The 27,231-nt window shown below is 42.3% G+C and overlaps 1 protein-coding gene across 3 annotated transcripts; it reads left to right on the forward strand.

The window, feature by feature from the left end:
- The first annotated feature begins 396 nt into the window (after positions 1–396).
- On the forward strand, positions 397–27,185 carry TRA2B (transformer 2 beta homolog (Drosophila)). 3 transcript variants are annotated; one of them, XM_015426874.1, is made up of 9 exons: positions 397–497; positions 11,129–11,262; positions 15,867–16,071; positions 17,473–17,661; positions 21,389–21,504; positions 21,978–22,061; positions 24,651–24,722; positions 25,593–25,666; positions 26,379–27,185. In XM_015426874.1, the coding sequence occupies exons 1-9, from the start codon at positions 462–464 to the stop codon at positions 26,387–26,389; spliced, it is 921 nt and encodes a 306-aa protein (XP_015282360.1). In that variant the 5' UTR covers positions 397–461; the 3' UTR covers positions 26,390–27,185. The 3 variants fall into 3 exon arrangements, with proteins under 3 accessions (XP_015282360.1, XP_015282361.1, XP_015282362.1); XM_015426875.1 differs by having other exon boundaries at positions 15,867–16,029; XM_015426876.1 differs by lacking the exon at positions 26,379–27,185 and having other exon boundaries at positions 15,867–16,029; positions 25,593–25,674.
- The last annotated feature ends 46 nt before the right edge of the window (positions 27,186–27,231 follow it).

Genomic DNA, 27,231 nt, shown 5'->3' on the forward strand with positions numbered 1-27,231 from the left:
AGGTGGGATTATAACGTGTGCCATACCTGCGGACTGTAATCAAAATTCAGAGCCAGAGTTCGTCTTTTAAGTTGCCACAAGACTCCTTTTTTTCCCCAGCAACCGAATAACACGGTTACCTCCTGAAACAATATACATCGAGGACGTTTGTACTGGCTGCAACTACTCAGGCAAAACCGATAACTGCTGAGCAGCACACCGTTCAGTGCAAAGCGCAATGAAAACACACGACCTCCCTACGGACACAACACAGGAAAACGCCCTGCTGCCACAGACCCCGATACTCGCTCAAGCCTCTGAAAAGGAGCGAGAAACAAACGAAGAGGGCGTGAGCAGCGCGCGCGGGAAGTGGAGAGGCGGAGCTTCTAACTCTTCGTCACTTCCTCTGCGGAGAAGGCTCGCGAACGGAAGGTTTGGTGGTAGCAACCGTGGTCGGTGTCCAGCGCTCCGAGGTCGAAAGGATGAGCGACAGCGGGGAGCAGAACTACGGCGAGCGGGTAATATACAGAGTCTTTTCCGCGCAGCCTAAGCAGCTCGCGTGAATGAGGAAGGGCAGTTTCGACACATTAATATTCTTCGGCCTTCTCTGGGCCGGGCGCGGCGGAAGGCGTTTCTGCCCTGAAGGGAGATGAAGGCCCCAATGGAGCAGGAACGCGTAGACGCCGCAGAGGCCGTGGGTGGGAAACAGCGGTAGCCTCAAGTGGCGGCCTAGTGGAAAACTCCCCCCCACCCCCCACTTTATGTGGGTCTGGCGCGGGAAAATGGTCGTCCGTTTCCTGCCAAAAGGGCGCTCTGACGCAGCGCTCTATGGTGAGTTCTCTTTTCTTCGCCCCCCACCAGCTGCGCGCGGCGCCATCTTGGGCTAATGACCCAAGTGAGAGAGCGTGCCGCTGTCGCGGGGACAAAATGGCCGCTCGGAAGCCAGGGCCCCGCCGGTGGGATCCTGTGGGGCTTTCTTAGGTTAATCTGCTAAATCGGATGTACTGACGCAGGATAGACTAATACGAGTTCAGTGTGTGGGTTCTTCCATAAGCCACGTACAAGCGCGGCTGCGCAGTATGGACGCGAGGGGGTTTTCTGAGCGCGCGCGTGTGAGAAATTGTTTCACCAACATCATTGGGCTTGTCAACGGGTGTGTGTGTGTGAGTGAATGTTGAGAGGCATCTTCAGGATCGATTCTGTATCCAGCCTCCTAGTAGGCATACCATGTTAAGAGGCTGGGACAAAATTGATCCTAAAGGTGCCTCTCAACATTCTCACCCCTTTGGCAAGAATTCCTGAATAACGCTAGCGTTCTTTCTTCATAGCAGTATATTGAAACACTTCCACATGTCTTAATAGTTTAAAGAACAGTTTCTTTAGTAGTTAGAATAATTTAAGCATTACTGTGGGCCCAAGATAAGTCTTTTTGTTTTTAAAATACAACACAAGTTTCCGGTGATGATTCTGTCACGGTTGTTCAGATATAGGGATGCAGCTGTATAAGGTGGTGTAATGGGGCATACCACTGTTGAATTCTGGCCCATGAAATAAACTCCTGGTAGCAGAGAAAGACCGCCTAGATGCTGAGAGGTATTCTGTGTTAATTAAGAGGATTGTGTTAGGTGTTATTCTATGTGCATATTTGGGATGGTAGTAATGTGGCTTTTATGGTTGATGGAACTTGTGACCAGTGTTCCCTCTAAGCTGAGTTAGTGTGAGGTAGCCCACAGTTTTTTAGCCTCCGGCTCACACATTTTTGTCTTAGCTAAGGAAAGATAGTTCCAGAGCAAACTAATTTATGCAGTAGCCAAATGCTTGCGCAGAACTTTAATGCCAGTAGCTCACAAAGTAGAATTTTTGCTCACAAGACTCCACAACTTTGAGGGAGCATTGCTTGTTGACTATAGATCTCTGCAGTCTGCAAAGTGTGTACCACTGTATTACAGACATAAAAGTTAACTTCCAAGTTACATCCACCTTTTTGGAAACATGGATTAATGATTCTCACACTGGTAGTGTGACTGTATTTTGTGCTCTTGTGAACAAGGAGACAGAAAACTTAAGAGGAAATTGTGAATGTATTTGTGGTATTTTGTCTGGCAGTCCTGGGGCATTTGAGCAAGGGAAGAATTCCCTCCTCGCTTGCTTGGCTTAACCATTTCTTTAATGTTAAGGTGATTTTGGTAGCTGAGCAGGAAACAGAATGAATTGATCACTTTCCTTGATCTTGAGCATTTTTATGTCCTTGTCCAGCATCATAGTACATGTGGTGAGGGGGGGGGGGTTGAGCTTTGAGCAGATGATTGACTTGGGCAGGCATGCAGAAAGATGAAGTCTGCGGCTGTGTTCTGGCCCACTGTTGCTTTATTACATTGTGAGTTCAGAAGCCCCTTATCAACCAGTATATATCTGCACTAGGGCCATGCAATGAAACAAATTTCACTATGAAGAAATCCTTTTTTTTTCTTCTTAATTTTTTCTGCTTTTGTGGAACTGACTGGCGTGATCTCATCAGCTCTCAGAGACTAAGCAGGTTCTCCCCTGGTTAGTACTTGGATAAGAGATCACCAAGGAAGTCCAGGGTTTCTATGCAAAGGCAGGCAATAGAAAACCACTACTGTTTGTCCTTTATCAGAGTGTATATGTTAAAAAGTATATGGTGTAATAGTGTAAGAAATAGATAACACTATATATATGGTGTAATGGCATAAGCATATAGATATAGATATGACATATTAACTTAAAATCAGTTTAATGACCTACTTGGTATATTCTACCAAGTCATTCTCAGCTTGATGGAACTTCCTTCTGAACTCCAAAGAAGAGCTTGTGCCATTGGTTTTCAAGATTCAAGAAGAAAAAAGTTATTTTTATCAGGCTGATATGTCTCATGTCCCTAGAGGCCTGCTGAGACCAGCATTTTGATTTATTTATTTATTTTGGTTTCTAGCACCTCCCTCCCCTGCACAGCAGGCCCAGGGTGGCTTACAACATACTTTAAAAAAAATTAATAGAGAAATCATAAAAACAATCACAACAATCTTACTATATAAAACCCATAAGAGGCACCAGCTAAACAATCTAATGAAGTGGAAGGAGCTGTAGATCGAAGCAGAACAAGGGAAGCTAGTGGATAAGGAGAAGCCATGATGGATTATAAGCGCTGCAAAAGCAAAGCTAGACAAGCAGGGCAGGCCATTGTAGATGGATTATCACCGCCGTGACCAAAATCCTGATGGAACGCCTCCATTTTACAGGCCCTGCGGAACTGCATTTGATCCCACAAACCCCAGGTCTCACTAGGGAGAGTGTTCCACCAGGCTGGCGCCGGAGCCGAGAAGGATCTGGCTCTGATTGAGCCTACATGAACATCTTTGGGGCCAGGGATGACCAGTAGGTGTTGACCAGAAGTGTGTACGGCGCTTTGAGGGCTGTATTGAGAGAGAAGGCCCCACAGATATGTTGGTCCCAGCCCACATTGGGCTTTAAACGTAAGAACCAAAACCTTGAACTTGATCTGGAATTCAACTTGGAGCCAATGCAGCTGGCACAGCACCGGATGTATGTGCTCCTGGATGTGCCCCTGTGAGGGCACACACCACTGCATTTTGGACCAGCTGTAGTTTCTGGATCAGTCTCAAGGGTAGCCCTGCATAGAGGGTTTTCATTTATTTATTTATTTATTTATTTTTGGGATTTATATCCCGCCCTACCCATACGGCCCAGGGCGTATTCATTGTTTTTACTGCAATTTATGTGCTGTTTTATGTAAGCTGCCATGAGCTGGCCTCAGCTGGGAGGGCATGGTAGAAATCTAACAAATAAGTAGAGTGTGTTACAGTAATCCAGCCTGTAGGTAACTGTTGCTAGGTCGCAGGGAGAAAGGTAGAGGACCTGCTGCAGATGAAAAAGTGCAGATCTCACAACAGCTGTGACTTCAGCCTCCATTGATAATGAGGCGTCCAAGACCACACCCAAACTCTCTACCACTGGCACTGCCATCAGTGGCACCCCGCCAGAGTTGGGAGCTGGATCGCATAGCCCCATGGCCCAGCTACATAACCTCCATCTGCACTGAGCATAAGAACATAAGAGAAGCCAATGTTGGGTCAGGCCAATGGCCCATCCAGTCCAACACTCTGACACACAGTGGCCAAAAATACCAGGTGCCATCAGGAGGTCTGCCAGAGGGGCCAGGACACTAGAAGCCCTTCCACTGTCCCCCCCGCCCCCCCCCAGCACCAAGAATACAGAGCATCACTTGCCTCACAGTTCCTATCTATACTTTGTGGCTAATAGCCACTGATGGACCTCTGCTCCATATCTATATACTAATTCCAACAGAGGGCGCCTTGTGCGGATACTTATTTCCACTAATAGGAAGCTCACTCTCCCCCAACAGCTTTTCCAACATAGTAGACTTCCTGTGTCTGCAGAAAAATCCAAGAAGTAAAAAAATCCCTTCAGGGAGGGTTGAATCCCCCCCAATACCTTTTGAAATGGCCTCTGCAGGGATCTAAATCCAGGCATCAACGGTGGAAGAGAGATTAGAGCGTTCAGGGAGGCTTCTAACTGGCTCTGTCAGTAAAAGGGTGAGGGAAGGGCCCTTTCTTGGCTTCTTTTGGCCTCGGAGGGAGGGAAGGAGGGAGCCTTGGGGCCAGGTCTGACAAAGGGTTGCTAGTGCCAGCCTGGGGAATCCCTAGAGGTTTTGAGGTGGACCTTAAGGAAGGAGGGCTGGGTTTGGGGAAGGGAGAGGCCTCAGCTGGGTATAATGCCACAGAGTCCACCCTCCAAAGCAGCCATTTCCTCCAGGGAGACAGATCTCTGCTGTCTTGAGTTCAGTTGGTCCAGGCTGGGAAACTCCTGGAGATTTGCGGGTGGAGCCTGGGGAGGACAGGGGGCTCAGTGGAGTACAATGTCACAGAGTCCACCCTCCAAAGCATCCATTTTCTCCATGGGAAGTTATCTCTGCAGTCTGGAGATGAGCAGTAATTCCAGGCATCCCCAGGTCCCACCTGGAGGCTGGCATCCCTAGGCAGCACCCTCCGAGTGGCTTGATACCACCTGATTTGCATGACTCAAGTAGGCCCAGCTGCTTGCTACTGTTCATCAGCAGCCACCCTATGAAAGCCAGTGTGATGTAACAGAGCTTCAGATTAGGGTCTGCGAGACACAGGTTCTTGCGGTGGAAGCTGACTGTGTGATTTTGGACCAGTCACATACTTTCAGCCTAGCCAACCTCACAGGGTTGTTTTGCAGATAAAAAGGAGGAGAGAATAATGTAAGTTGCTTTGGTCCCCACTGTGGAGAAAGACTGTAATTTTCCTAGGTAGAGGCTGTGGGGGTGGGGTGGAGATGGAAAGTTGAAGACAGAGAGGCAAATAAAGGTAGGTTGGCTGTTGGGTGGGATGGAAATTGTGTTGCCAACTCCAGGTTGGCAAATTCCTGGACATTTGAGGGGTGGAGCCTGGGGAGGGTGGGATTTGAGGAGGGGAGAAACTACAGACCAGTGTAATGCCATAGATTCCAACCTCCAAACCATACATGGAGGAGAGAGAGAAAGGGGGGGGGGCAGAAGGGAGAAAGAGTATGAGAGAGGTAGGGGGAGACAGGAGGAAGCAAAGGCATGAGGGTCTCCACTTGTGTTTATCTAATTCCCTCTTGAAGCCGTCCATGCTTGTAGCCACCGCCACCTCCTGTGGCAGTGAGTTCCATGTGTTAATCACTCTTTGGATTCAGTTTCAGGTGGCTCTGCTTTAACCATGCAGCCACGGCGTTTAAACCCTCAGCCAGAATGTCTGGGGCGATGTCTGGCCGTCTGGCCATCAGATATAGCTGGGTGTTGTGAGCATACTGGTGACAACTCAGCCCAAACCTTCGGATTATCTGGGCGCATGTAGATATCAAATAGCATGATATCTCTCCACGCACCACCCTTTGTCCCCAACTGTGGAGAAATGAGACTAACCATTGTAAAGCTGTACCATGTATCCCCACATCAGCAAGGCGATGGGCCATAAGGTTATAATCAACCATGTCAAATGCTGCTGTTAGATCTATTAACAACAGCAGCGCAAACCTGCCCCAATCCAGGTGTTCCAAAGATCTTCCATGAGGGCGACTAGTGTCATCTCCATCCCATACCCGGGGCAAAAGCCGGACTGAAATGGGTCCAGGATAGAGGAATCGTCAGGAGACCCTGGAACTGTTCAGCTACTGCCCTCTCAGCTACCTTACCCAGAAACAGAAGATTTGAAACTGGGCGTTAGTTGGCTGGATCTGTAGGATCCAGAGATGTTTTTTTCAGGAGCAGCCTCACCACCACCTCTTTTAAATATTTGCGGGGGTGGGGAACCCTATTCCATCACTGTCAGCTTTCACTAGCCATGATGGGCACAAGTCCAAGGGGCAAGCGGTGGGCTTCACAGCTTGTAGGATCCTGTCAACCTCGTCCTAGGAGAGCTGGCTGAAATGGTCCAGTACTGGACCTGAAGACAGCCAAGGGGCCTCCATTTCTTGTACTGTATCAATAGTGGCTGACAGGTCCTGGTGGAGTGACAAGATTTGATCTGCGAAATAGCTTCCAAAAGCCTCACAGCTAACAGACAATTTAGTGTCTTTTTGGGATCCCTGTGAAAGGGATGTAAGCAACCAAATTACTCTAAACAGTTGAGCTGGGCGGGAGCTTGCAGACGCAATGGAAATCACATATAATTCCTTCTTTGTGGCTTTCAGTGCCATCATAGGCTTTCATAAATGCCCTATAAGATTTTCTTGCCACTCCGTCAAGAGTCTGCCACCACCCTTGCTCTAGTCATCTTTTCTCCTGTTTCATCCTTCAGAGCTCCTTGGTGTACCAAAGGGCTAGTCTGGTGCAGGGGTGGAGAGGGCGACGGGAAGCAATCTCGACAATGGCTTCAGAGAGACAGGCCTGCCAGTCCTCTACCAGTGCATCTAACGAGTCACCAGGGGTCATTGGATCCTACAGAGCTTTCTGGAAACCGATAGGATCCATCCGTTTCTGCGGGCAAGGGTAAATTAGCTCATTGCCTAAACAGGGAAGGGCTGGGACACCTAGACAAGCCTTCAGGACAAAGTGGTTTGACCGTGGCACTGCTTCAGTTGCAGCTAGGTCCACATTTATTCTCATCCCAAAGATCAAATCTAGCTTGTGGCTTGCTTGATGCGTGGGAGCTGATACAAATTGAGAGAATCACATTGCTGCCATGGACAACACTAGGTCCGCAGCCTGTAAGGAGGTGGCATCATCTGCATGGACATTGAAGTCCCCCAAGACAAACAGCATGGGGTGCACCACGAACCAGCTAGCTGCCGCCTCCAGTTGTCCTCCCACACCAGGTCTCCGTCACATACCAGGTCCGCTTTATTCACTGCAAAATAAGTTTGCAGTGTTGAGGTCTTATTATTAATGGACCTGGCATTGCACAGCATCAGTGCCGGAGAAAGGCGTGTTTTCCTAGCCCCACTACCAGCATGTCTTGGGGTGGGGCAGAGGTTGGAAGAAAGCCGAGGATGGCCATATCCGCATCCTTCCCTTATAAAACCTGCAATTTGTAATAACCAAATTTAGTCACTATTAATTCAAAAATAATATAAATACCCTCTGATTTAATTATTTCCTGGTCAGGCTGAAATTGGTAGTGCATGACTGATATGTATTTGGTACCTGAGTGAAAAAATACATTTGAAGGTTTAACTTAGCAAATGTCAAAAATTGAAGTTTGCATTCAGAATATTAGGGGAAGGTACACAAAACAAGATGGCACTTAAGAGGCAAGTTTAAAAGAAAATAGAATCAGAAATTAGTAGTTGTACTCATACTTAAGTTTTTCGGTCATAACAAGCAGCTCCATAATTAAAATAGGGGGGGTTTGCAAATTTTTGTTAATTTATTATAATTAAAATTACTTTCAGGTAAAAAAAGAATTGTTCTGAATGAACCTGTTGTTCATGGGACGGTGGGGGGAGCCAAGAACAGGATTCCGGAAAGCATGGATTCTAAACCCACTGGGATGGGAGAAAGGGAGTAGAGGAGCCCAAGTGCCTACTGTTTATCAGACGGTAGATTATTGTGAAGAAGTGATCAGGGTGAAAGTAAGCCAGCCAGTACAGAGTATCTAAATGGCTAAAGGAGTCCTTCCTGTTTTCTGCCTTGAACACCCCATGAGAGGTGTTGCCAATAAGAAATTTAAGTTACTTTCTCCCCTCAAAGAGAGATGGAAAAGCCAGAAGAAAGAGGTAACATGAGAAGTAGATGGAGAATGTAGGGAAGCAGTTGTGAAGATCTTTCTTTGGTCTTCTTTCTGGGCACCTATAACACACACAAAAAATCACTCTGAACTTGCCAGAAGCAAGGGCTAGTAATTGCTAGGTAAAATAGTTTGCTGCAGAGAGTAAGTGTTAGTGCTGTTCACGTGGCAGTTCATAAAGTGAACAATAAATAAATACAAGCAGAAGACTTGCAGAGGGCATCCTTTTCCCCCCTTCCCTGCTATTTCTTCTTTCCTGTCTTTGAAAGCCTCTATTGCCCCCTCCCCTTTTCCTGCTTCCTTCTATTAACATCCACAAGCTAACCTGTCTTCAGCCCCCCCCCACACTACAGCTTTTCCTCTCTTTCCCAACAGCCTCTTCCTGAGGGGAAAAAACTGGTTCCAGCCAGTGGGCCAGGCTAGGCCCAGTTGCATGGTGCCAGCCCCAGGGACCAGCTTAGATGCCTAGTGGGAAACCCATAAGGACTTATAGGCCCCTTACTTTCCTCTGTATCCCCCCTTAACACACCTTTCCCTGCTTCCTTCTCTCCTCCCAACCCACCAACCAATCAACATTTTATCTCCTCCCATCTTCAGATACATTTACTTCATGTATACCCCACCCTTCTTCCCAATGTGGACCTAAAGAAGTTTACAGCATTCTCCTCATAACAACTCTATGAATAGGTTAGGCTAAGAACATTTAATTGGCCCAAGGTCACCCAGGGAATGTAAAGCTAGGCTTCCTAGGTCCTAATTTGAAACTCAAACCACTACACAAGCTTCCATGCAGTGGCTGTGTGAGGCATTGTAGTTGCATGGTAGCGAGTTGCCTGGTGGTTGCTGCTGGGCCTGGCCCAAATGAATCCTCCCTCAAAGGCTGAAACAGCTCTGGAAAGGGCACTGCCTCTTCCCCTGTCTCTAATTGATAGAAACAGATTGTTGTGGCATTCATTTCTTAAAGATGCAGTCACCACTAACCCTTCGTTATGGTGGTGGTTTTAGATTTCAGATTTTTCTGAAAACTTTGGGGATTTTCTTGAGTTTTGTCTGTTCATGGCTTTAGTCTCCGGATTTGAGTATCCACAGATGGGGTCATAACCTGATGCATCACATTTTTACTGTTTGCTCTCAGAAGTTGCATATTTTTGTTCAGTGTGCTCTTTTTTACATAGACAACAGGCTTTATTATGTTTGAGGATCATTTGGGAGCCTGTGTGGTTTATTAGCATCAGACTAGGGTCTGTGAGACGCAGGTTTGAATTCTGCCGTGAAAGCTTGCTGGGTGACTTTGGGCCAATCACACACTCTTAGCCTCATTTAGCTCACAGAGTTGTATATTGAAGATAAAATGGAAAAGAATTGACTAGTGTAAGCTGTCTTGGGTCCCCAGTGGAGGGGAAGGTGGGGTATAAATGAAGTAAATAAAACCATGGATTTAATTTAAGAAATTCAACTTGATTAAATGCTTGTTATATTAAAATACCATCTAAACGAGTCTTTTAAGGGACACAATATGAAATCTTTTTGAAAATCTGATTTTTAAATACCACATTCCACTACCACCCTTTTTAAAAAAACAAACAACAAATCATGATTTATTTAAACCAGCCTTTGGGGAAGAACAGTTTCTGGTATCCAGAGAAATATTTACTGCTTGGTACTTGACTCACTACTACACCATTTCCTGAGACTTGCTCAGACAGTAAATCAATATGTACCAACAGTTAAAATCAGCAGAATTATTACTGTCTTACCAATACAGATATTTAGTTTGAGGATATATTAAAATTATAATAATTTTTGCAAAGGTTGCATAGTAAAATGATAGCATTCTGCATTATTGTTGTAGAAGTTAAGGTGCATGCTATTATACTTTGCAAATCTTAGTGACTCTTGATAATAAAGGAAATAAAGACTTTTTTCACTTTCAGTATACATTTCAATTATATGGTTCTACATGCATTTAAAAAATAACTACCAAACTCTAGTAGAAGTATGCAGATTGGTAACTTTTGGACATAATAATTTCTAAAATGCAAATGTGAAAGGATGTAACAGTTCGTTTTCATGTCATTCTGCTGTGAGATCTTATTTCAGCTATTGCACATTTAATATTAAAGTACACATAACTAGAGAGTTCATAGTTGGTCAGTCATTTTTGATTAAATTGACATATTTTTTTAAAATTAATAAAAGTGGAATCAACAATACGAGGATTGTATATCTAGTTAAAATAGTACAAACACACAGCATTTTTTCTAGTTTCAGTCTTGGCACTAGAATATCTATCCTGGAGTTTTAAATATTCTTCATCCTGTTCTTTTTTTATTAAGGTTAATGTTGAAGAAGGAAAATGCGGAAGTCGCCATTTGACAAGTTTTATAAATGAGAATTATTTGAAGCTCAGGAATAAGTGAAGCTGAAATTTGAAAAAAAAAAAAAAGAAAGTGAATGCATGCTAATTATCAGACCAGAAGTCCCACTTATAGAATATTGAGCAATTTGTGTGAAGTGGGGAAGATGAAAGAAGTCAGAATTTGAAACGGAAGAATGAAGAAAAGAAATAAAAATGAAGTTAAGATAAGAAGTAATCTGGAATCTGAAAGCACTACGCTAAGTAATTACTAGTCTGTTTATGTGTCCCTGTATATTTTGCTAAACATGCATGCAATATTTGTTTAATAGAAAAAACATGCAGGGTTTTTAAGAAGTGCTTAACAGGCAAAAAAACCTATCAATCTAGGCAGTTCTGTTGGCAACTGCCCGGACACATAATGGAGACACAGATCTTTGACATTTTTACCAGAGCTTGTTTAGAGTAAACTACTGAAGAAACTGTGCTCAAACTAAACTCTTACCTTTTCTACATGCAGGAATCCCGTTCCGCTTCCAGAAGCGGAAGTGCTCATGGTTCTGGCAAGTCTCCAAGGCATTCGCCTGCTAGGTCTCGATCCAAGGAGGGTTCCAGGCGATCTAGGTCGAAGTCTAGATCAAGATCTGAATCTCGGTAAGCATGTCTTAAAACAAAGTATTGTTTCATTTTTTTACTTAACATTTATCTAAAAGTAGCAGTCTATATACTTCATTACTCATGAGTAAAGGAGGCCTGTAAGTTACTGTGAGGGTGTACAGAATGCAGGAGTTGCATCAGGATGTCCAGACTGCATCACAGTGCTCTCAGAGCACAGAGCAATTTCTTCTGCTGAAACTGTTCTTTTTCAGCATCACAAGATAGCTGTCTCAGCAGACTGCATCCGGATCATTGTGATGTGTTCTTAGCTCACACACACACTGGTTGGTGATGTGAAATACTTCCACTTTAAATGCTGGAGAGTTTCTGTAAGTCTAAACAGACAGTAACTGACCTTGATGGAGCAGTAGTCTTATTGTTGTTGTTCAGGCGCACAGTTGAGTCCGACTCTTCGCGACCCCATCGACCGGATCACGCCAGGCCTTCCTGTCCTCTGACGTTTGCTCAATTTCATGTTCGTTGCATCTATGACACTGTCTAACCATCTCATCTTTTGCCGTCCCCGTCTTTTTTGACCTTCAATCTTTTCCAGCATCAGGGTCTTCTTCAGTGAGTGCTCCCTTCTCATTTGGTGGCCAAAGTATTTGAGCTTCAGTTTCATTATCTGGCCTTCCAGGGAACAGTCAGGTTTGATTTCTTTTAGGATTGACTGATTTGATCTTCTTGCAGTCCAAGGGACTCTCAAGAGTCTTCTCCAGCACCATAGTTCAAAAGAATCTATTCTTCGGCGCTCGGCCTTCCTTATAGTCCAACTCTCGCAGCCATACATGACTACTGGGAATACCATTGCTTTGACCATGCGGACTTTTGTTGGCAGGGTGATGTCTCTACTTTTTATCATGCTGTTTAGGTTCCCCATCGCTTTCCTCCCAAGGAGCAGGCGTCTTTTAATTTCATGACTACTGTCACAGTCTGCAGTGATCTGGGATCCCAGGAACGTGAAGTCTGTCACCACTTCCACGACTTCCCCTTCTATTTGCCAAGGAGTGATGGGGCCGGATGCCATGATCTTAGTTTTTTTGATGTTGAGCTTCAAGCCCACTTTTGCGCTCTCCTCTTTTACCCTGAGCAAGAGGCTCTTTAGGTCCTCTTCACTTTCTGCCATTAGAGTGGTATCGTCTGCATATCTGAGGTTGTTGATCTTTTCCCCAGCAATCTTAATTCCCGCTTGTGATTCATCCAGGCCAGCATTTCGCATGATGTACTCTGCATATATATTAAATAAGCAAGGTGACAATATACATCCTTGTCGTACTCCTTTTCCTATGCTAAACCAATCAGTTGTTCCATATCCGGTTCTAACTGTCGCTTCTTGGCCCTTATACAGGTTTCTCAAGAGACATGTGAGGTGGTCTGGTACTCCCATCTCTTTAAGGCCCTGCCATAGTTTGTTGTGATCCACACAGTCAAAAGCTTTAGCATAGTCAATGAAGCAGAAGTAGATATTTTTCTGGTACTCTCTTGCTTTCTCCATAATCCAGCGAATGTTGGCAATTTGATCTCTAGTTCCTCTACCTCTTCGAAACCCAGCTTGTACTTCTGGCAGTTCTCTATCCACGTACTGTTGAAGCCTAGCTTGTAGGATCTTGAGCATGACCTTGCTAGCGTGTGATATGAGTGCAATTGTGCGATAGTTTGAACATTCCTTGGCATTGCCCTTCTTTGGGATTGGAATGTATACTGATCTTTTCCAATCCTGTGGCCACTGTTGCGTTTTCCAAATTTGCTGGCAAATGGAGTGCAGCACTTTAACAGCATCATCTTCTAAGACTTTGAATAGCTCAGCTGGAATACCATCACCTCCACTAGCTTTGTTGTTAGCAATGCTTTCTAAGGCCCATTTAACTTCACATTCCAGGATGTCTGGCTCGAGGTCAGTGATTATACCGTCGTGGTTGTCAAGGACATCGAGGTCTTTCTTGTATAGTTCTTCTGTGTATTCTTGCCATCTTTTCCTAATCTCTTCTGCTTCTGTTAGGTCCCTACCGTTTTTGTCCTTTATCATGGCCAGCTTTGCATGGAACGCTCCCTTGATTTCTCCAACTTTCTTGAAGAGATCTCTAGTCCTTCCCATTCTATTGTTTTCTTCTATTACTTTGCACTGTTCATTCAGGAAGGCCTCCTTATCTCTCCTTGCTGTTCTCTGGAAATCTGCGTTCAGTTGGGTAAATCTTTCCTTTTCGCCTTTGCCTTTCGCTTTCCTTCTTTCCTCTGCTATTTGTAAAGCCTCATCAGAAAGCCACTTTGCTTTCTTACATTTCTTTTTCTTTGGGATGGTGGTGATTGCTGCCTCCTGTACGATGTCACGAACCTCTGTCCATAGTTCTTCAGGCACTCTATCTATCAAATCCAGACCCTTGAATCTATTCTTCACCTCTACTGTATATTCATCAGGGATGCGATCTAGGTCAAACCTGAATGTTTGTTGTGATCCACACAGTCAAAGGCTTTAGCATAGTCAGTGAAGCAGAAGTAGATGTTTTTCTGATACTCTCTTGCGTTCTCTATAATCCAGCGAATGTTGGCAATTTGATCTCTAGTTCCTCTACCTCTTCGAAACCCAACTTGTACTTCTGGCAGTTCTCTATCCACGTTCTGTTGAAGCCTAGCTTGTAGGATCTTGAGCATGACCTTGCTAGCGTGTGATATGAGTGCAATTGTGCGATAGTTTGAACATTCCTTGGCATTGCCCTTCTTTGGGATTGGAATGTATACTGACCTTTTCCAATCCTGTGGCCACTGTTATGTTTTCCAAATTTGCTTGCAAATTGCAGCACTTTAACAGCATCATCTTTTAAGACTTTGAATAGCTCAGCTGGAATACCATCACGACCAATAGCTTTGTTGTTAGTAATGCTTTCTAAGGCCCATTTAACTTCACATTCCAGGATGTCTGGCTCAAGGTCAGTGATTATACCGTCGTGTTTGTCAAGGACATTGAGGTCTTTCTTGTATAGTTCTTCTGTGTATTCTTGCCATCTTTTCCTAATCTCTTCTGCTTCTGTTAGGTCCCTACCGTTTTTGTCCTTTATCATGGCTAGCTTTGCATGGAATGCTCCCTTGATTTCTCCAGTTTTCTTGAAGAGATCTCTAGTAGTCTTAGTCACTATAGTCTTAGTCACTATAGTCTTAATCACTATAATACATCTTCGTGTGTTCATGTGGTTATGTCTTCTGTTGCCTTGATAAAAAAAATTCATGTATCTAAGACAGCCTCAGGCCTTCCAGCTGACTGTCCATTTTGTATTAGTGTTCAGCTGGTAAGTTAGCTTGGACATTACAGATGAATAACAAGTAGTATTTCTAAAGGCCCTGTGACGACCTCTTCTCTGGGGAGGTCTGGTTTTCCTTTAAACGTGTTCTTATGTTTTATTTTACCTTGGGTATCCGACTGCCACCAGGAAATTTTATTAGGCTTTCCAAACCTTTTACTATAATATTCCTATCACAGGGTAGGTGGATCGAGAGTTTAGGCGTTCAAGGAACTATGTGTTTCCTGAGGAATAATGGATCAGGCTTCTGGGATAAACTTAACTAAAAAGGATTTATTTGAAGCACAGAGTAAGAAGTTGTTTAAACTGTAACTGGTTTGGAAATAGGTATTTGTAAGTACTTGTCAACTGTATCACACTCTTTGTAACTTTGACTCTCTTTAAGAACTGTAGATTCACTTTACAAATATATACTCCTTTCTCTCTCACACTATCATGGCACAGCACTTTCAGTTATCTCTCAGGGATTTATGCATATCACTCTTTCAGATAATGAACTAACTCGTCCTACACAGGAATGGGTCTCTCCTCTCTTACACAGAACTTAACCGTCTGCTTAACACAGAGACTTTTACTCTTTTTTCCACACAGGAAAACTTCTCTCACAGAGATCTCAGGACAAAACTGCTTAACAAACTTCCACTGTCTGCATCAACTGTCATATCCCCAACAGTCACCCCTGTTAGACATTCCAATCATCCACACAGCGTCCATTCCAAAACCCCTCCCCCTCTCTGTCACTCACCAATCACACCACTTGCCTGTTTCAACCACACTAGACTTTCACACAGCAATGTAAACAAACTTTTAAAGACACACAAACAAATAAACATGAAATCGTTACAGGCCCTTAAAATGCATTAGGTGTAGGTCCCTGAGAACCATTCCTGAAAAATAGCTCTGTTAGTTTGCAAGCTTTTTATATAACTGACTATTTTGATCAGGTATGTTAAACTTATAGGTAGTCTTCTCCCCCCCCCCCCCCCCCCCCCCGGCCCGTCCTCAATGAGGAAACAAATAACCAGGTTTGTCTTGTAAAGCAGGGTTTTACCCAGACAGTTTGTGCTTGAAATCTGTCTGAGAATGATTGGTCTCTCACCAACAGATCTCTTCATTCACCATGTGAAATTTTACTGTACGTGCCTCTGAAAGCTCCTTGTTTCTGAATATTTGCAGATTTTTTGTTTGCTCCTGTATTATAGTGGCAACAAGAAATAATAATTTTAAGAATTAAGAATGTTATGTTCTTATGACATACATTTGATTAGTGTGGTTCAACATAATACCCTTGGTTTTCATATTTGGTAGATCCAGATCAAGGAGGAGTTCACGCAGGCACTATACAAGATCACGCTCACGTTCTCGATCCCACAGGAGGTCCAGAAGCCGATCTTACAGCCGCGACTATCGTCGTCGACACAGCCACAGCCACTCTCCTATGTCTACTCGCCGGCGTCATGTTGGCAACAGAGTAAGGCTGTCATCGCAGCACTTGATGAGAGATAACTCAGCTGTGTGTGTCTTGGAAAGTTTTAAAGTTTCAAATTACTCTTATGTATAAAAGTTGAATAGAGAAGTTAAAATTACTGTATTGTTTTAGAAATGTTAAATGTTATTTTAGAAATTAAGACAACATTAAATGCTTTGCATTTGTTTAAGTTTGAACCTGTAACTTTAAGATTTTTCTGCAATTTAAGAAAGTTTTATATTACATTTTGCTTGCAAGTTCTTTGTTATAGTTTCTCTATCACAGGCATGTCCAACTTCGAACAGGTAGTGATCTATTTTTTTCGGCCAAAAGTGCCGGTGATCTATCACCCTGAAAATAAAGTTTCAAATTAGTTTCAAATTAGATTTTAACCCACTAAAGTTGGGTTCCACCCCCCACCCCCCATTTATAATGCACCTTCTGTCATTTACTGGTAAGCAAAATAAGCAAAAACAAAACAGAGAGACAAAGATCCAGAAAGAACTGCAAACATTTTTTATTGAGACCAAGTGGGGGCGGGTGATCTACCTCTGACCCCTCCACGATCTACTGGTAGATCGCAATCTACCTGTTGGACATACCTGCTCTATCGTATAGGTTTTCCATTATATTGTGTCTTTGTGCAGAGGACATGGGATTTCCAGCATAGTGTAGTTTTGTGTTTGAGGACTTATAAAGCTAGTGTCCTTATTCATACTAGAATTATTTTAAATATTCTGTTAAAATTGTAGATCTTGATGTTACTCTGAATTTCTGCAGTAGCTTCTTGGGGGTACAGAGAGATGTCCTGATAAAGAATAAGTCCAAGAATGAACCAAAAACAGGTTCATTCATCCTTGCTGATAGCCATTCACATAAAGTGGTTTATCTGCACAAGTATTGCAGCTGTTTTGCCTCTGCAGCAAATAAATGCAGAGATATGTTTGATATTCTTAAATATATTCCTTGTTATCAACAGTATAAGCTTGGATGTGACTCTTATAGTAAGATGTCTCATTAACAACAACAAAATTGTTGATCCAAACCACAGGTCTCTGTATAGTATAGAAGTTAAGTATTTGGTCTTGCAGTATTCATTTGCTCTAAAGTCAGACTTGATCTGGATGAGACATTGAGCATATGAAGGAAGTCCAAAGCACGGGGTGGGGGGGAAGAGGCTTGGCACCTTTCTCCTGTTTTGTATATCTTTTCTTCCCTGATGGAGAATATGAGAGAATATAGTGACTCAGCTCACTAGAACCTTGCATTTTGCAGTTCCTTTGTCAGTGGGGTAGAGGCTAAGCAGTTTTATTCCAGTATGTTTCTGAGCTTTCTGCCTTAATAGCAATAGTAATATTGTGGTATTCAACAAAATGCTTAAAATGCTTTGCCATATATATTTAATTTTTATAACAAGAACTTGCACCTTTATCTTTTATTGACTAGGCAAATCCTGACCCAAACTGTTGTCTTGGTGTGTTTGGGTTAAGCCTGTATACAACAGAGAGAGATCTCAGAGAGGTATTCTCCAAATATGGTCCAATTGCTGATGTTTCTATTGTATATGACCAGCAGTCACGACGTTCAAGAGGATTTGCCTTTGTGTACTTTGAAAGTGTTGATGATGCTAAGGAGGTAAACAAACATATAAAATGCTAAATATTTGTAAAACATGTGCTATTTTTATTAATCGGAATAGATTTAAGATCAAGGCAATATAAATTACCAAGAAGATTCAGATGAGTGATTTCTGTGTTCTTACCACATGGGCAGCAATTTATTTCTTAAACAGGACTGTATACAAATTGTTGCTGTAGCAAGTAAATATAACACTTATATTGAATATCTAAATGGAACCCCTGGGAGAAGTTGTGTGGCACATTGGTTTGAAGTGTCATCAGTATGTAGATGGCACCCACTTTTATATCTTTTCATCCAGGTTCGGTGAGACAGTTGTTCTGAATCAGTGTTTGGAGGTGTTAGTGAGTGGTGAGACTTAAAACTGTTTACAAGTAGTACAAGTTTTGCAGGACACATTAAAACATTTCAGTTGTCAATGTCTGGGTTCAGAGAACCGTTATCAGCCAAGCTTTTATTCTTGTGCTGAATATTGGCCTTCCCTCAATCTCCAGAATCTCAGTGTTTATGGAAGCTCCTCTAACTATACATTTTTAGTCAGTTTCCCTCAGAAACTGGGCCATGACACAGCTACAGTTTCTTCTTCAAGCATTTGCTATGCTAGCCTAGTTCCTTGCAAAATGCAGACTCTGAGACATCTAGTCCCCTGAGAAAGGATTTTCAGCCTACTGTCTGCAAGCACAAACCCTTTCTACAAACAGCCACTGGTTTTGTCTGACACAGGATCCCTCCAGCCACTCACTGAATGCTTAGACCAGGGGTGTCGAACTCATTTGTTATGAGGGCCAGATCTGACATAAATGAGACCTTGTTGGGCCAGGCCATGTGTGTCATAAAATGTAATGCCAGGCAGCGGAGATATAAACTTTATAAAGGACTCAAAGATTTTTTTTTACTTAAAAGCATGCTTAAAACATTAGCACTCTTGTAGTATTTTGTTTATTTAGCAGTATCTGATAATTGATATCTCTTGCTCTGAATTATTGCATCAAAATGTCTGTGCTGCTGCAATCTTGAGTATGCTGTTCAAGTGTGTATCTGAAAGCCATTTTTGATTTATCGACATTCACCACAGAAATCTCATGCTCAGAGTTCTGAGTCTAGGACCCGGGGGGGGGGGGGAAGAATGAAGCAAGCTATGATGCAGCAGCAGCAGCAACAGAACTGGAAGCAGGAGATGGCCAGTTCCAGTGCGGGCCTGATAGAAGCCCTCCGTGGCCTGATCCAACCCCCGGGCTGCATGTTTGACACCCCTAGTTTAGACCTTATCTAGCCTGAACCAACAGTGTAACAGCTTTTTCTGTCTTGCTCTCATCTCCCATATGACTTCTTCAGCCATCCATGGGCACTGATTGGGTATTATTTGCCCTGGCCACACACCAAACAGACATACAGGGGATTGGTGACTGACAGAAAGGGGTGGGGCCTCTGCCCATCTGTCACACTGGCCATTGGTCACCCAGCAAGATTCCATGACAGGGGGGGGGGGTTGAACCCTGGGTCTCTCAGATCCTATTCCTACACTAACCACCCCACCACCCTATGGCAAATGCAGTGCCTTGAACTTAGCTGGAAAGCAGCAATTGAATTTAGCCAGAAAGCAAGGGGCAGAATACAGGTTCTGGTTGGGAAGAACAGAGGCAGCTATGCACTGATGGTGCACATTGGGTGCAGATTTGCCTCTACTGGTAAATGTATGCAGGGAGGCTCCCATAGGGAAGGTATTCAGGAGGCTGGGTTTGAAGGCGCTGTCCTTTGGTGCAGCCTTGTGTTCCTTGCTCTGCCTGCAGTTGGATGGGAGCAGCTCTGGGCTTTGCTGATGTACGGACATGACAAGGGACACACACACCCCTTAGAGCAGGTGGATGGAGGGCAGAGCTGATGTGAATTTGGGAATTGCTCCTGGGACATGATGGTATGGGTCGGCAGAGAGAAGACTGCAGGGATTAACCAGTGGAGAGCTAGCGGTGTACTTTGGTCTTGGTTATTTTATCCTTAATAAAGCATGGAGGTAGTTTTCTAGAGGTGGTGGCTGATTATGATGAGAATTCACTTTAAAAAGGGGGGTCTTAGAACAACAAACTATGTGCACCTCTGAATCACATTTGGTCATAAACTATCTCTAGGCAATAATGTTTACCTGGAGAGGAAGTAATCTGGCAGAAGTTTTATCTGCAAAACAAACATGCATCCCTAGGCCCTTGGATTTTTCTCTCCCCCCTCCTCCCCTTGTGCCAGGATTTCTGAGTTTCAGTGAATTAAATCTGGCCAAATTCTAGCAGTTGTGCACCTCAAATTTAATCAATCAATCAGTCCTTCAATTTATTTATCGTTCAATCCTGTAGAGCTTGCTGGCTCTGAGTGATTTACAGTTACTCATTTTTCACGAGGGGCTAACAATTTGTGGGGTAAGGGAGGACAACATATATATATATCTTAAATCACACACATTTGCAGCCGACGAGGGTTCGTTCCGATGGAGATGAGACGTGATCCGGAACGTCAGCTTTCTCCAGACTCCTTCGAGTTGTAGCGCCGCACTGCCACCGCCTGGCCGGAACGGCCCATTACTGGCTGTCTTCACGCCAAAGGAGATCTCTCTAGGCTTTCCAGTCTTCTGAGCTGGACTTCCGTTCGACAGCTAACACCGCTCCACCCACTGGGGGGGGGGTTCAGTGTGCCCACTCTCTCTAAGGAGTGGTACCCATTTTATCTACTTGCCGAAGCTTTCGAACCGCTGGGTAGACGGCGAGCTGGGGACAGAGACTGGAAGCTCACACCAGTGCGGGGCTCGAACTGACAGCAGTCCTGTTCAGCTCAGATGTTAAACCAGAGGATAAATCCTCTGTGTGGGTTTCAGATTTTGAGATCAAACAGACTTTGTTGAGATGAACTATAGAAGAAGAAAAACCCTAACTTTGGAATTTGGTGTAGAGATTGGGGCGGGGCTGGTGAATGTCACAGAGGAGTTGAAAAATTAATGGCTTCAAGATTTCAGAGTAGCTCTTAAGTTAGTTGGCCTATAGTAAGGCCAGTCAAGTCTTCCGTGTACCTGTTTAGGATGGGTTTGCATCCCCCCCTTAAAAGCAAGTGTGTAACTGGGGGTGCTTTTAGTATCCAGGGCTGCAAATGGTAAGCTAGTTTCTTTTTCAGCACTGACAAAGATTGAAGATCTCTTGTTTTAAATCAAGGCATTTTGATAAAGTTCACATAGAACCTGCTGCACATGCAAGTACTTGTCTTTCAGTGTATTATCTGAAAGAGTACAAATTACACATTTGCCATACATGACTCATCCTGTCAGATACAAAGAGCATAAATGCTCTTCCCTCTGAAATGCAAGCAGCGTGTGGAAAAGATCAAGCTGTACTTTTGTGATTTGTAGATCTATTTTATTTATTCACAATTTTGAGTCACTAAAATGCCAGTCCACTGCATTGTGGTATATATTTAATCCATTAGTACCCCATCGTTCTCTGCGATGGTGACCCAAAGTGGCTTACGTAGTTCTCTTCTCCATTTTATATATTAATAAAACAGCTTCAAAATGAGAAATGCAGGAATTGCAAGTTTTCATAGAATGGTGGAAAACATATATTGCCTGTCACCTACTTTGAGAGCCCCACTAGTAAGAATTGCTGAACTCAGTCTTTTTTTCAGATTGAATTAAGCTGATTCTAAATGGGAATACTATATAATTTTTTCCCCCTTTTACTTACTATAGGCAAAAGAACGTGCCAATGGAATGGAGCTTGACGGGCGAAGAATCAGAGTTGATTTTTCGATAACTAAAAGGCCTCACACACCTACTCCTGGAATCTATATGGGGAGACCTACTTAGTGAGTTCTTGTAGCTTATTGTGTATCTGGAATCTCTGTTTTAATAGTGTGGATGAGTGTATCCAAAAAGTAGTTGCATGTCACTGTGTTACTTTTTATACATTTGTGAATATAGAATCTGTGATTCTAGACTGTTACTGCAGAGGAGTAAGTTTAGCATTAAAGTAGCACAATTTCTAAAAAGTTCTGAAGGGTTTTTCTGGAAAAAGTTGAAAAAAAATTCTTCTTGTGTTTATTCTTGGGAAAACTTTTGTACTCAGGTTTCCCATGTATTGGAATCTATTTCATAGTTCCCTTTCTGTTATCAGCAAACACTAGATTTTATTTTTTTAATTCAGTTATGGATTTAGATTGTGATGTTGCTAGGCTAAATTGTGCTTGTTCTGTGTTTTATCCAGTATCTGTTCCCTTATGTTGCTGCATAAGTATGTATTGTCTGTCTTCCTAATGCCAGTCTATAAATTTCCTTACAGTGGTAGCTCCCGGCGAAGAGATTATTATGACAGGGGTTATGACAGAGGGTATGATGACCGTGATTATTACAGCAGATCATATAGGTGAGCCTGTTAAGTAATGGGTTGGGGGGGGGGTTGCTGACTGGTGCTTGATGAAATTGCATGATGTAATCTGTATTGTAATTCTGCCATACAGTGATGTCTGCATTTTGGGTTTTGTTGTCATGGATGTCTTAGTGGCATCCATATACAGATGTGGCATTAAAAGGGCTGGTAGTTGCTTATTCCTCATTACACTGGTACACTCACAATTTGAAACAATAATTAGTATTAATCTAGTTTTAAAAATCTGTAGATAATTTCACACATGTTTGTCTTATGAAATCACTGTAGTCCAGCAGAGAAACTGCCATGGAAAATGGATTACCCATTTACACATATTTTGGTGAAGGCTAACTCCTTGGCACCATGGTTGGATTTTTCCTTTTGTAATTTCTCTTTCAGTAACTTCTCCAGAATTTACCAGTGTACAGAAACAGGGTATACCATACACATGCAGCAATTTGCTTTCAGATAAAAGAAAATTGTACAGTTATGAGCAAAAGTAATGATAAAAAATAGAAAAGGCTCATATCACAGCTAGTTACTTTGTTACAACTTCACAAAAGTATATCATTCATGGAAACACTGGGAAGAATATTAAGACAGGAAACATTTTAAATAATGTGTTTAGCAATGCTTGCAACTAGAATAAGCCATAATAGATAAGCAAGTGCGAATTTTCATCTGCTGAAAAGTGGTCCAGCAAGCCTCAGTCTGCCATTTCACATCCATATGTCCTTGTCAGTTTAGGCAGTGTACTTTGTTCAAATAGAAAAGTCTGTGTATCAGAGTAAAAGGACATAAAATGGGGGAAAGAGAAACTATGGGGGGGGGGTACTTTCATTGCTAAAGGATGCTAACCTTTTGGATTTTTTGATTCAGAGCCGCTTCAAGGGAGAATTGGTCTAAGTGGGAAGTCCTTTAGTCTTTTTGTGTAGTTCATCTTGAACAAAATTATCCTATATTGCCAGAAGTGAATTTATTTATTTTTATTTACTTCATTTACAGTCCACCTTTCTTGCTGAGACTCAGGGTGGATTGCAAAATACAAAAAAGCATAAGACATTTTAATAGACAATGTAATTGGATTAGGATTACAAAATTAGAAAACAGTGCAAACAAAAAATTTCTAAGGCATAGTGTAATTCAGAAACTGGCTTACAAAGGTGATAGGCAGCGATAAATTGGCAGATGAATAGACACTGTCGGAAAGAGCACTGAAATGCCTCTTCATAAAAAAAGCAATATTCACAGTGTCTGTGCTCTTGTCGGTCCTGTTCATATATAACTGTGGTGTGTAGGTAGTATAAATGGTGGTGGGGTACAGGAGCAAGTCTGGAGCTCATGGACTCTCTCCATCATATGTGTAGCCTTTAAATACGCTTCTTATGCACATTCACACGATCTATTCTGAGAATGTTCCTCTTTGTAGAGGGGCTTGGAAGTCTTGTATAATTAATTGGCAGAATAGACCACTAACCTGGTTGCAAGATGGCTTAGAGTATGCAGTAATGTTCCCTAAATGCCTCTGAAAAACAACAACCCCTCCAAGCCTCCTGTATCCCATATTACTTGTAGAGTTTATGCGTTCATTTGAGTCCCATTGGAGTGTTCCCACTCCCTGTCCCCCCCTCAAAAGTATGGTAGCAAGCAGCTGCCACTCAGTTGAAGGTCAGTGATTTGTCCTAACACATACTGCCTTGTCATATACAACATGGTTTCTTTATTAAATATTGGCTAAGAGAGCATATACTGTTTAAATATTGGATAAAACTATACCAGCTGGCGTACGAACAGCAAATTTAAATTTTCTTTGGTTTCTGCATAAAACATTGGCTTGGATCCAAAGTAACATGAGCAGAGAGAAGAACAAAACTTGCCTGTCCCACTGACAGCTCTGGGAGGGATGTCTAATGGGAAGAGGAATTGGTTAAAACTTTCTGCCCACTATTGGAAAAGCAGGGTTGAGTCTAGCCAAACTTACACTTTTGAGCTCTTCTTAAAACCAGAAATTCTTCCATGAACAATGTTCATGCTTGCAAACGTGACATTTTTCAATTTTTGTGGTGCTTAACATCAGCTAGAAAGGTATGGAGGGTGCTTGTACCCACTGAAAATCTCCCTTTCTAACTCACATTTTCACGGACAAACATTCAGGTGCAGTTCTACTGGGTATCCAGGTTCTTAACATGTAATTCTGGGCTTCTTGGTGTGTTTGTAGTATTTAATAAGTACTCTATTGTCTGTGTGGAATTGCCTCCTAATTTAGTCTGCCTTGTCACAGGTGAGTGCACAGTCAAGTATTGTCAAATTATGTCATTTTAAAGCTGAAAGCACATAATATAGAAACACAAAATGTCTGCATTAGCAGAGTGCCCCCTGCAGTTTGTGATGCTGTTAAAATCACAGTAACTGAGAACAAATAATACCTTCTGTGAAGCAAGGTAACCAGTGCTGTTATCATGCAGCTGCTCTTGAAATTTATTATGTGTGAACAGTGTGTCTCTTTGTATATTCCTTTATGTAAATCATTTATATATTCAAACTCAATAAAAGTGCAAAAAAGTTGTTCTGCTTATGTCTTCACAGAGGTGGAGGTGGAGGAGGAGGAGGAGGAGGAGGAGGGTGGCGAGCTGCCCAAGACAGGGATCAGATGTACAGGTATGCTAGGAAAGGACCTAGTACCTTTAAAAAAGTGCAAATGGTGAGATGACGTAATAGGACCAGCTGTACCTCCATAGCTAATAAAGCTGGGGAAGTTAAATACTTCAGTAGGCAATACAGCCCTTAAATACTCTTCTGCTAATAATTTTATAAGCATTTAACGGCCTTGGAGTCTACATTTGGAAAATTCATAGTTGGTGCCAAGGAGTTAACAGTTTGACCAAATACAGTCACTCTGAAGATTATAGTGGAAAAGTTGACTACAAAACATTGTAGAATTTAGGGGTAAAGGTAAACTTCGCTCTTACCACAAATGTTAATACACTCAAACAAGAACATTGTGTGGTCTGAACATACAGTAAGAATGACACCCGCTTTGGTCAGATTCACTTATTCCAAGAACAACTCTATCACACAAGTTGTATGTTCTTGTAAAAATAAGTGTTAAATAGCAAAGGCTTTCTGTTCCCATGCTAAGCAGGTTAAGGATGATAAATGCTTGTTTAGCTGCAGTTGTAATGGTTTAATACCAGTATTTGTCATGGTGCAGCTTGCAAAATCCCTCAACTTAGCACGGTAAACTACCTGAGTTTCTACCTGAATTTTATTGAGAAATCTTTTTTTAAATGTAGTATAGTGTTTTGTTTATTTTGTTGAGTTTTTTAGTGCTTAGTCTTGTCAAGAGCAAACTTGTAATATGGGAATGCCCATAGTTTGGTGTTCAGTTTTTACTCTTGCCATGCATGAGAGATCAAGTATTGGTGACAGAGAATACAAATGGAATGTGTACATATTTGCCTGTACACACATGAAAGGTACCAAGTAAAACTTAGTAAGGAATGATGGCAATTTAATATTCTTGTGCAGGAGACGATCACCATCTCCATATTACAGCCGAGGGGGCTACAGATCTCGCTCCCGGTCTCGGTCCTATTCACCTCGTAAGTAACTTGTTCAGTTTTCAGTATACTGTTCATTTTGGAATACAAGGTAACTTTTGAGTAAAAAGCATAATTAAAATTGGGTGCTGTTACTAAATGTAATGTAAAGTAGGAGTCACAAACAGTTTTTTAATGAGCTACTTGTGAATACTGGAAAATAACCCACGCTACCCACCCACCCCAGTATATTACTAAGTTTTATTCAGTCCTGTTAACAGATTAGGACGTGGCCAGGGCAAATAATGATATACATAGTATGTGAAGACACAGAATTATACAAGGTTTCAGAAACACTTGTGTGTAATGTCTTTTTTTATTAGGACCAATCCAACATTATAAAATAGCAAGCTTTTTGTTCCCTAAAACTCTTAATCTGGCTAGATATTTGAGAGGAGGAGGAATCGAGAAAGGGAGAGTTTCACAGTAGGGTGGAGAATGTGCCTTATGCAGTATTAAGAAGTCTTTAACAAGGACATGGAAAACCCAACTAGGCCACACCAGCCTCAAAATGCACAGAGGCTACTGGGACACAGAAAAATAATTGGCTATAGCAGACTTTAAACTTTTGCATTCTGCCATGAAACATCTTTTTTCTTTCCTCCTCTCTCTTTTTAAATTATATATATGACTGCTTTTGAATTTTTCTGTGAATAAACCACCTTTGTAGAATTTCAGGATTCTAATGGAACTTGTGATCTCTCCTTATTTGCAGGTCGCTATTGAAGCGTGAAACTGAAGATTTTGTAGCTACATACAGTGCATTGAGATTGCAAACATGTGGACAATAATTTGTCTCTTTTGTTCAAGTCTAATAGTGCCTAGTGAATAGGTGACTTTTACACCTTTTATGGAGACTACTTTCGGTGAAGTTTTAAGATGCTGTTTCATTCTGCATATTTGTGTAGTTGGTGCTTTGTTCAGAGTTGTGTTTTGAGAAAAGTATGTCTTCTGCATGTGTTAGTCTGAACTTTGCAGAAAGATTTCTATTGTCCAAAGTTCTTTGTTTATTTTTTTTTACAGTTTTCAGGATATTTTGAAGATCTGAACCTGTATAATACGCTTTCAAATGGTGGCATAATAAAGGTGTTTTTTTTTTAACTTACTTTCAAGCCCATATCTCATACTTAACCAAAGTGTGAGTTGGAGAAGGAACAAAATTACTTAAAAGATTTCAGTCCTGTACTATAAACCCCTCCCTCTCAGTTATCCTCGATAATATGAAGTCTGAATAAAAGTCCATATTGTACCTTTCTATTTCTTTTCAGTGGACTAAGCTTTTTTGTATTAGTAGTTATAAGTTGCAATAAACCTGCTTGGAAACTGTGACAAGGGAGATGCACATTTAAATTATAAATATTTTGACTTGGAAATTTTGCCAGGCAGTTTACAAAGCCGGCCATAGTCCCTTTGGAAAGTTGTTTTTGAATCCAGGATCCATAATGTACAAGTGTTAAATGCCTTACTAAAGCTGATCACACAGTTTTGGCTATAATGTCTCTTTTTGAAGACCAGCAGAAAAGGAATGGAATGTTAAGAACATCTGAGTTGGAGTGGGGAGGGGGATT

Source organism: Gekko japonicus, unplaced genomic scaffold, assembly GCF_001447785.1.
Source record: "Gekko japonicus isolate JY-2015 unplaced genomic scaffold, Gekko_japonicus_V1.1 scaffold14, whole genome shotgun sequence".
NCBI classification, from domain to species: domain Eukaryota; kingdom Metazoa; phylum Chordata; class Lepidosauria; order Squamata; family Gekkonidae; genus Gekko; species Gekko japonicus.

What these genes read in the sequence shown, in the direction of transcription:
- TRA2B (XM_015426874.1), top strand. Translation starts at nt 462, where the DNA reads ATGAGCGACAGCGGGGAGCAGAACTACGGCGAGCGG. An exon ending in TGATGAGAGATAACTCAGCT is followed by an intron (nt 16,072 to 17,472) that starts GTGTGTGTCTTG and finishes TTTATTGACTAG; the next exon opens with GCAAATCCTGACCCAAACTG. An exon ending in GTGTTGATGATGCTAAGGAG is followed by an intron (nt 17,662 to 21,388) that starts GTAAACAAACAT and finishes TACTTACTATAG; the next exon opens with GCAAAAGAACGTGCCAATGG.